At 49.1% G+C, this 9,302-nt stretch overlaps 2 protein-coding genes across 5 annotated transcripts; one reads left to right on the top strand and one right to left on the bottom strand.

Moving 5' to 3' along the window:
• Positions 1–1,743: 1,743 nt before the first annotated feature.
• On the top strand, positions 1,744–4,746 carry CDK4 (cyclin dependent kinase 4). The gene is made up of 8 exons (XM_037167182.2): positions 1,744–1,940; positions 2,351–2,587; positions 2,739–2,874; positions 2,991–3,158; positions 3,312–3,421; positions 3,826–3,876; positions 4,010–4,145; positions 4,370–4,746. The coding sequence occupies exons 2-8, from the start codon at positions 2,370–2,372 to the stop codon at positions 4,460–4,462; spliced, it is 912 nt and encodes a 303-aa protein (XP_037023077.2). The 5' UTR covers positions 1,744–1,940; positions 2,351–2,369; the 3' UTR covers positions 4,463–4,746.
• On the bottom strand, positions 4,726–7,898 carry TSPAN31 (tetraspanin 31). 4 transcript variants are annotated; one of them, XM_053662080.1, is made up of 6 exons: positions 7,702–7,898; positions 6,985–7,152; positions 6,664–6,744; positions 6,195–6,326; positions 5,754–5,867; positions 4,726–5,661 (listed from the first exon to the last, which is right to left on the bottom strand). In XM_053662080.1, exons 3-6 carry the CDS (start codon positions 6,739–6,741, stop codon positions 5,587–5,589), a joined length of 399 nt encoding a protein of 132 aa, XP_053518055.1. In that variant the 5' UTR covers positions 6,742–6,744; positions 6,985–7,152; positions 7,702–7,898; the 3' UTR covers positions 4,726–5,586. The 4 variants fall into 4 exon arrangements, with proteins under 4 accessions (XP_053518055.1, XP_053518053.1, XP_053518056.1 ...); XM_053662078.1 differs by having other exon boundaries at positions 7,716–7,879; XM_053662081.1 differs by lacking the exon at positions 7,702–7,898 and adding an exon at positions 7,255–7,452.
• Between the last annotated feature and the right edge of the window lie 1,404 nt (positions 7,899–9,302).

The following is a 9,302-nucleotide window of genomic DNA, read 5'->3' as shown; positions in this document are numbered from 1 at the left end:
TTGATTGATTCCTGTGTGTGCTCTGACCTGCAATGGAACCTGCAACCTTGGCATATAGGAACAATGCTCTAACCAACTGGGCTACCTAGACTTTTTTCTTTTTTAAAAGATTTTATTTATTTTTTAGAGAAAGGAGAATGGAGGGAGAAAGAGAGGAAGAGAAACGTCCATGGGTTGCCTCACACCCCCAACTAGTGACCTGGCCCAAAACCCAGGCATGTGTCCTGACCGAGATTCAACCTGCAACCTTTCAGTTTCCAAAAGGGCCACACCAGCCAGGTCTTGAGGTTTTTCCTACTAGTCCCAGCTGCCCTTATCAGCAAGGACCGAGTTATAACTATCAGAATGCAACCAGGGAGAATCTCTACTGATGTGTCTTTTGTTTTGCCCTGGAGCATGTTTTATATTCATCTCAAATCTGAACTCTCATATCCTCAGCCAGATGGTTAAAGAAAATAGAAGTTGGGGTGAAAGAAGTGACAAATAGGGTAATAAAATGGTTTCAGATTTTAGGCAAGTTGTCACAAATGAGACACTGATCCCTTCCTTCCCTTAGTTTCATTACCCTAAAAGGTTAGGAGATGAAGAAGTTGGAACCAGTAAGACAAAAGAAGCCAGCGAGAAAACTGCCTACTGTGTACCTTTATAAGGTGTCTGTGAGCAAAGGCCATTTGGGAAAGGTTTGTGTTCCCGGCAGGGGCAAGGGCTATGAAAACTTGCACTGGAGGAAAAGAAGCACAATTACCTCCAATAATGAGTCACAAGGTTTGCAGAAGGGCACAAGCCATTCTCATGTAATATTCTGGTCTGGGGCAGTGGTTTTGTGTGTGTGCGCGCACGCATCCATTTGTTGATACATGATGCATCTGCCATACACATACACACATATAGCGTCATAGTGCTGAAAAGAACCTTGAAAGTCAATAATTCCTGTCTCCCAATCATTGAAAACTTCTCTGCCAGAACGCAAATGGTGGTCTCTGCTTTAACACTTCCAGAGAGGGGTGGAGATTGGGAAGAGGAGAGGCCATTACCTTGCCCCTCTTCCTCTTGGATTACTGTGTTAATCTGCCTTCTATCAATCCTTTAATCCTAGTTTTGCCCTCAGATGGGCATTGACTACTCCCTCTTTCATATGATCACACTGTTGGCTGCGTCTTTACAGATAGTCTTATCACTACTTCAAAGGGCTAGTGACTGAGATGCAAATAACACACAGATCCACAAACAACCCCGCATACACAGGCGAAGCAAGCGCTCAGTAAAAATTTGTTGAATGAATGAATGAAACAAAGACACAAGTAAGTTCTCCGATAGTGTTAGAGCAGAAAGACGACAGCACCACCTCGTGTTCCCAGACACCCTCCCAAGGCCCCACCATTGAGTGAGAGACAAGGAGTGAGGCTGGCGAAGGCCTGCAGCGGGAGTTCGCATCTGGGTGGCCCAGGTTGCCATGGCACCGCCTTGGCCTCCACCCTCTCTCTTTCTATGGGCCCCCCCCACGCCTCCCCACCCAGACAAGGGTAGTGGCAGCTAGTCACGTGCTCCGCCGCGTAACCACACCTCTGCTCAACGGTGTGGGTTCAAGTGGTCACGTGGGATAGCAACAAATCACGTGGCTCTCATCGCCCCTCCTCTCCTTCCCCCGCTATCAACCCCTTACCAGGCAAAGCCACTCCCGGCCCCTCTGCGCATGAGTGAGTGGTCACGTGCCTCAAACGTCCGGCGTTTTCCTCCCCCCCCTCCCAACTCCCGCCCAGGTTTTCCGCGCGCCTCTTTGGCAGCTGGTCACATGGTGAGGGTGGGGGTGAGGGGGCCGCTCTAGCTTGCGGCCTGTGTCTGTGTCCAGCTGCCTCGAACAGACCAGTGTATGGGTGCAGAGGAGCCGCCTCCCGGGCCCCGGTAACGGGCCGACCCCGCATCTCCCGGCACGGGGTGAAGTAAGTGCAGTCCCTTCCCAGGAATGGAGATCTTTCTCGCAGACCATGGCTTCCTGTGCGGGCTAGTTACCGAAGGGTCGCTCGAGGGCGGGAAGTGGGGCGGGGTGTAATCCGGTGCTTTGTGGTTGTCGGGAGGTGCGGTTTCGGGGGCTGGGGTGTGTCGTGTGGGGTCTTGTGCCGGCGCGACGGTCCCAAAGGAAAAGGCATTTTTTTATTCTAGGGCCTCACGTGGCTGAAGGGGTTGGGGCTAGAGGCATTGTGTGACTTGAGGGGCTGGTCTCATGAAAAAGTGGGGAAGGGCCGCTGGCGTGGTGTCTTTGTGATGCCTTTTGGGGGAGTTACTTTGTTGCTGTATGCTCATACCATCCGAACTCTGGGAGTTTCGGTGGTAGGAGTCTCTGTGATTGTAGGGTCTCCTCTGATCTGAGAATGGCTACCCTTCGATATGAACCAGTGGCCGAGATTGGTGTTGGTGCCTACGGGACGGTGTACAAGGCCCGTGACCCCAACAGTGGCCACTTTGTGGCCCTCAAGAGCGTGAGAGTGCCCAATGGAGGAGGTGCTGGAGGGGGCCTTCCCGTCAGCACAGTTCGTGAGGTGGCCTTACTGAGGCGGCTGGAAGCTTTTGAGCATCCCAATGTTGTCCGGTGAGAAGGTGGAGGGTGGGGAGTGAAGGGGAAGAGACATCTAGTGATGGGGAGCGGTGGTCAGGAGAGAAGTGGGGACCCTAAGGAAATAGGGCTATGTTGGGGCCAGAAGGGATTGATGATGGAGTGAGTGAACATTTGTTCTGGCCAGGCTGGTGGACGTCTGTGCCAGCTCCCGGACTGACCGGGAGACCAGAGTGACCCTGGTGTTTGAGCATGTGGACCAAGACCTGAGGACGTATCTGAACAAGGTACCCCCACCAGGCTTACCAGTGGAGACCATTAAGGTGAGTGGAATGAGCAGACAGTAAGAGATGGGTGGCTGATCTGCTGTGGAAGCTACTGCAATTTCAGGTATGGCACCTAATTTCTAGTTCCTCTGCACCTTCCCCTTCCAAACCAGGATCTGATGCGTCAGTTTCTAAGAGGCCTGGATTTCCTTCATGCCAACTGCATTGTTCACCGGGACCTAAAGCCAGAAAACATTCTGGTGACAAGTGGTGGGACAGTCAAGCTGGCTGACTTTGGCCTGGCCAGAATCTACAGCTACCAGATGGCACTCACACCTGTGGTCAGTAGAAAGATGGTAGCCAAAATGGGTTCTGGTTGGGGGTGGGAGAGCAATTGCCCAACAGTGAAGAAGTCATGTTTCTTGATATCAGTTGAGCAGTTGTGCTTTATGGTAACCCATCGGGCCCTCATCCATTTTTCCTGTTCCTGTCAGGTTGTCACACTCTGGTATCGTGCTCCGGAAGTTCTTCTGCAGTCTGCATATGCGACACCTGTGGACTTGTGGAGTGTTGGGTGTATCTTCGCGGAGATGTTTCGCCGAAAGTATGGGACTCACGTATCCCATCCATACCCTGCCCCTTTTAAAAAAGCTTTTATTGACTTTAGAGAGGGGAAGTGGTGGTGGGAGGGAAACATCAATTTGTTGTTCCACTTACTTACACATTCATTGGTTGATTCTTGTATGTGCCCTGACCAGGGATCAAACCCACAACCTTGCCAAATGGGGACAATGCTCTAACCACCTGAGCTGCCCAGCCAGGGTGGAACCCTGCTCATTCTTTCACTCGAATACTACCGACCACCTTATCCATAACCAGAAGCTCTGAAATGTCCTAATCAGGAACTTATTATCCCTAAAGTTTCCATACTTTGTTTTGAGCCACTAAGCAGTAACCATTCTACTATCATATCTTTGAAAATGACTGCTGTGTCCCTTCTCACCTTAGGCCTCTCTTCTGCGGAAACTCTGAAGCTGACCAATTAGGCAAAATCTTTGAGTAAGTGAGTGGCAAGGGGGAAAAAAAGTTCCTTCTAAGTCTTGCTACTACTAAGCCCTGGAGATGGAGGCTGGAGCAGGACCCCTGCCCCCCCCCACCCCCCACCCCCTGACCAGAGCTCTGTTTGGCGTAGTTTGATTGGGTTGCCTCCAGAGGATGACTGGCCCCGAGACGTGTCTCTGCCCCGAGGAGCCTTTTCCCCTAGAGAGCCCCGCCCAGTGCAGTCCGTGATACCTGAGATGGAGGAGTCTGGAGCACAGCTGCTGCTGGTACTGGGCCTGGGCGTGGGCATGGGGTGAGATTGGGGTGGACAATGGAGTAGAGGGACCCAGACCCATCGGGTTCCTGAGACTTGGTTGGGGGATGGGCTAGTCTGTTGCTACTGTGATTGGCCATCTGCACAGAGGAATGTAGAAAATCCTAGGTATTGGGGGTGGGCAAAAGTCCTTGTTTTTAATTTTTCCATGGTTTTCTGACCTTTGCCTCCCCTTAGGAGATGCTGACTTTTAACCCACATAAGCGAATCTCAGCCTTCCGAGCCCTGCAGCACTCTTATCTACAAAAGGCGGAAGGTAGCCCAGAGTGAGCAGTGGAGTGGCTGCAGCACAACCAAGAGAAAAGAAACTCATATACCTTCCTTTGAACGAAAGTCCCCCTCCCCCACTGAGAAGGAACTCAGTGCGTTTTTATCTCTGAGGCTGTGGAATGCGCCTCCAGCTTTACAGAGAATACCTGGCTGGCAAGTTCAATGGCATTCCCCCTCCTCCCCTCCCCCATCAGAGTATGTCCCTTGTTCTTCCTTTCCTTACCTTGATATTGAGATACTTTTTTTATACAGGAAAAAACAAAACAAAGAAATATGGTCTTTTATTTTAATGTTTCTTCTTTTGGTTGGCTTTGTCATTTGGGGATTTGGAAAATCCTTTCGGAAGATGGACTTCCCTGCAGAATCTTAGAGATTCTCCTTAGGTCACAGGGCCTGCATAGTCAGTGGAGCCCTTCAACTGGTAAGAGAAGACAAGGCATTTAATTTACTTTTTTTTCTTTTTTAAAGATTTTTAATTTATTTTTAGAGAGAGGGGAATGGAAGGAGAAAAAGAGAAACATCAGTGTTTCTCTGTTTCTCACACACCCCCTGCTGGGGACCTGGCCTGCAACCCAGGCAAATGCTATGACTGGAAATTGAACTGGTGACCCTTTGGTTCTCAGGCTGGCACTCAATCTACTACTGAGCCACACCAGCCAGGGCTAATTTGCTTCTTTGAATATGGAGTTGAAATGGCTTTTATTTTTATAGTCACTGAACTGGCCCCAAACTGGGTCCTGTTAATTATAAGAAAGAGTTCTTGGTGGTTTTCTCTCTGGCCTTGTCTCTGGTTTTCCCTTGGAGCCAGGCCAGGATGTTTTGTGGTCATCCAGCATGTGGAAGAAGGGGGGAGACAGACAGGAATGACTCCAACGCCCATGCCATCTCAAGCACTCCCAGGAGCTTCCCATATCCACTCAAGGAGAGGAAGTTTTTCCTTATTCCTTATAATTTTGCTCCACTAAAAGATACCAAGGTGGAGAGCCTGGCTATTGAATCACTGGGGGATGGCAAAGGGCCTTTCCTTTTTCTCAAACAAAAAAGGCTGTTGACCCTGGGTTTTCCCTAAGGGAGTAAGAAACAACTTAGGGAGAGCAGGAGCGAAGTCAGAAGGATCCAAAGTCTTATAGAAAGGCACTAGGGTTGGCTCGAGGATCCTTTTGATTCCGAAATCTCATTGCAAGCCAGACACCAAGAATCTATAGAAGAAAAGGGAGAAGTATCAATTCTGAGTCTCTGAGGGTAACAGATACAGGGAAATGGTATGTATGAGGGAGCTGGAGAATGTTACCTCTGTAAAGCTAAAGAAGAGTCCAACACCTCCCAGGATTTTCAGGGCTTCATCTGAATGCTTAAGGAACTTTTCTCCACACACCTGGCATATGGGCCTCTGTATCTTGCAGGTCTAGAATAAAGCGTGTATGTGTGGAGGAGGGGCAAGTGTGGGGTGGGGAAGATGCAGAATTGTTAAGCTGCCCTATCCTGATGCCATGGTGAATGGCCCTAGAAATGATTAGTTTTGATCGGTATCCTATAGATTGGAATCCCGCTTGGCTAATTGTATCCATTGTATCCATTGTCTAGCCTTTGTATCCATGCCCTTTCCTAACATAAGCATACAGCCCCAATACAAGACAGCTGCTAGAGAGAGGCAGTCCTCCCATTCAAATTCGAATCCGGGCACTGTCCTTACCCAGTTGTCCTACCCAATCCCCCTTCCCCACCAACTCACTGCGTTGCAAAAAGCATAATCTTGTTGATACAGGGTTGTGAGATTGAATAAGCCACAACAATCAAAACTTCTTTCCAATTCATCCCGGGTCTTGTTGCTCATGACCCACCAAGAAGCATTGATGACATCTGTCTGGAGGATATATAGGCAGAGGGAAATTACTTGATGCTGCTAACCTTAAGAATCTCCCTACATTTTGATCTCTGTTCTGGTGCCTCAATTTCCCTATTCCAGCAAAGAGGGTCAACATCCCTCCAGGGGTGGGGGGCCAGTATCAATTCTGTGGACTCAAATGATAAATATCCAACTTAGGTTCTCCTAGATCATCCTCATGGGGAAGGAGCCAGATATCCTAGAGGAAGCAAATGGCTCAGGAGTAAGTAGTGTATCTAAGAATGATTTTGGAGGCCAGACTCTAAGAGGAAGAGGTTAGAAAAAAATGCAGATACTTGAAAGGGCATCCTCTTACCTGTTTGCTTTGGTTAATAGCCAGACATGAGCAAGAGATTACAAACTGGAAAATGAAGACCAAGCCAAGGATGATCATGTACTGAGAGGAAGAGTTATGGGAAAAAAAAATCCAAGATTCTTTTATGTCTTACTTGTAACAATCACCTGATTTCATCTGTTTATACAACCTATACATGTAAGCTGAAAACAAATCATCAGCTCTGTTTTCATAGAGCAGGGCAAAGAAACATGTCCCCAAGATCCCTGAGGTCTAACTTCATAGCCTACCTACTCAGCCCTCCCAAGAGCCCTAGTGCCCCATCACTTCAGGTTAGGATACAAAGAACAGCAGTACTTGGTGGTGGTTAACTGCGCCCACCAGTCCAGCCACTGCGATGAGAAGAAGGAAGACCCCCACAGCAATGACTCCTCCGATGATATGGATGCTGGACACCAGGCCCAGGCCTTTACCCCAAGCAGCCACTCCAATGAGCAATAAGCCTACCAGCTATGGGAAACAGCAGAACACATCTCAGAATTCTAGCCTGCAGCACAGCCAATGGCCATACAGGGCACTGGGGACAAAAAGCAAAGGAGGTGTTAGGGTGACCCGGAAAATCCCTGGGCTCTCCTCCCATTGGAGATCAGAATGGCTGGGGTGGGAGTGGGGAGTGTGGCCAGGAATGGTAATTATGAATACAATAACCGAACCTTTAGCTTCATCCATCACTTTTCTATTTTGGTAAAAGGCGAAAGATTTATACGATTGGAAGAGAAACCAGAGTATCACTTCACTTTTCTATTTTGGGAGAAACTGAATTGCACGGAAAGGAGGGATGGGCCTTTGTGCCCAGAGCCCACAGTTCATTCCCTCCACCCCCAATAAACCTTTGGATCACTGGAAGCCTCCCTTCTTCCCACGGAAGTCCCCCCCGGAATTCCCTCTTTGCCGGAAGTTCCTAGGAATCTTCCCGGAACACCCAGTACACCATTCTCCCCACCGGAAGTCCCCTGGAGAATCTCCCCACTCGCCTTTCCGCCCTGAAGCTTCCCCCACCTTCAAAACCTCACCATGTAGACCACGTTGAGCGCGCACAGCGCATTCTTGGAGCAGGCAAAGCCGCCGCAAACCATCTCCCCAGCTTTGGGGACCGAAGTGGTCCCAAGGATTTAGGGAGACGGTTTTAGAGCTCGTCTTCTTAGACTGCGACAGCGTCTGTCTCTTTAAATCTAGTTCAGCCAAACCCAATTGTCTGCGCCTGCACCGTCCCACCCCTGCCTCTGGATTGGCGAAATTCTGGAGTAATCCAGGACGTTGGTGGACTGAATGCCAATAAATCAGCATTGCGTTTCTGACCCGCCTCCCAGCTCCTCCTTTAGGTTTCTTATAGGATGGAACTTAAAACTGAGGGCAGGGCTTGCAAAGATTCTCGTGGGGATCAGAGCCTAGACTTCGAACCCCGGACTGAAAGCGAAGCTTTCCGTGGTTGCAGTTCCGTGGTCCCTAATCCAAGAAAGGATTCTTTGGGGAAAACTACCACGAAGAAAGAGGAGTTGCGACTTTACCATTTCCCCTTGTCCTGCAGTGACCTCATGATGACGCCATTGTTTGTTATTATTTCATCACACTTGGAAACATCCAGAGGAGCAAAATATTGAGCCCAGCCACAGAGGCCCCGTGTTGGGTACAGCAGCAGCCAGCCAACCCTTATACGGTTGCAAGCATGGCCACTAGTACACGTCCTGTTCCACATTCCTCCTTCCCTAACGGGTGTGAATGTGCTAGAAATTAAATGTGAAAACCAGCAGCCTCGGCCGGGGTACTGCTGTATGTAAGAAAGCCATAGGTACAGACATGGGTGTGCCGTGCCTCCAGAGCACACGCCTGGTCCAGGGCTTGCAAAAAAAAAAAAAAAAAGACGAAAGGGTCTGGAATATGAATCAATCTTAATAAGGAGAAGTTTCCACATTTTCAGTCTGGGGTGGGCATAGTGGTCGGTTGATCAACATGTTTATTATTGAATTTGTACTTGGACACTGCCATTTTTTAAGGTTTTATTTATTTTTGGAGGGAGGGGAAGGGAGGGAGAAAAAGAGAGAAACATCACTGTGTGGTTGCCTCTCATGGGCCCGCAACTGAGGACCTGGCCCACAACCCAGGCAGGTGCCCTGACTGGGAATCCAACAGGCAACCTTTCAGTTGACAGGCCAGCACTCAGCGCTGACACCCTGCCCTTTTATTTATTTATTTTTAAATAATATTTATTTATTTATTTGTTTATTTATTTATCTTTAGAGGGGAAGGAGAGGGAGAGAGAAACATCAATGTATGGTCGCCTCTAGTGTGTCCCCTGCTGGGAACTGGCCTGCAGGGAACTGGCTTGCAACCCAGGAATGTGCCCTGACTGGGAATTGAACCTCGATCCTCTGGTTCGCAGACCTGTGCTCAATCCACTGAGCTACACCAGCCAGGGCACCCTGCCCTTTTTAGGGGAATGGGAAAAGAGAAAGAAGCAGTCTGTGTATGAACACAAAGGAACAATCTCCCTTCAACCCACACAACAATTTGTGTGTGTGTGTGTGTGTATACCTGGATTCTATGACTGCATACACAATATACAGTCTATTGCTGGTCAGACTGCCTGGGTTCCAACTTTA

Source organism: Artibeus jamaicensis, unplaced genomic scaffold (genome assembly GCF_021234435.1).
Source record: "Artibeus jamaicensis isolate MK-2021 breed Jamaican fruit bat unplaced genomic scaffold, CSHL_Jam_final contig_233, whole genome shotgun sequence".
NCBI lineage: Eukaryota > Metazoa > Chordata > Mammalia > Chiroptera > Phyllostomidae > Artibeus > Artibeus jamaicensis.
The sequence above is the reverse complement of the archived record's forward strand: the minus strand, read 5'-3'. Positions and strand labels throughout refer to the sequence as shown.

What these genes read in the sequence shown, in the direction of transcription:
- CDK4 (XM_037167182.2), top strand. Translation starts at nt 2,370, where the DNA reads ATGGCTACCCTTCGATATGAACCAGTGGCCGAGATTGGTGTTGGTGCC. An exon ending in AGATGGCACTCACACCTGTG is followed by an intron (nt 3,159 to 3,311) that starts GTCAGTAGAAAG and finishes TGTTCCTGTCAG; the next exon opens with GTTGTCACACTCTGGTATCG. An exon ending in CAATTAGGCAAAATCTTTGA is followed by an intron (nt 3,877 to 4,009) that starts GTAAGTGAGTGG and finishes TGTTTGGCGTAG; the next exon opens with TTTGATTGGGTTGCCTCCAG.
- TSPAN31 (XM_053662081.1), bottom strand. Translation starts at nt 7,371, where the DNA reads ATGGATGAAGCTAAAGGTTCGGTTATTGTATTCATAATTACCATTCCT. An exon ending in AGAGCCCAGGGATTTTCCGG is followed by an intron (nt 7,153 to 7,254) that starts GTCACCCTAACA and finishes TGTTTCCCATAG; the next exon opens with CTGGTAGGCTTATTGCTCAT. An exon ending in ACCAAGTACTGCTGTTCTTT is followed by an intron (nt 6,745 to 6,984) that starts GTATCCTAACCT and finishes TCTTCCTCTCAG; the next exon opens with TACATGATCATCCTTGGCTT.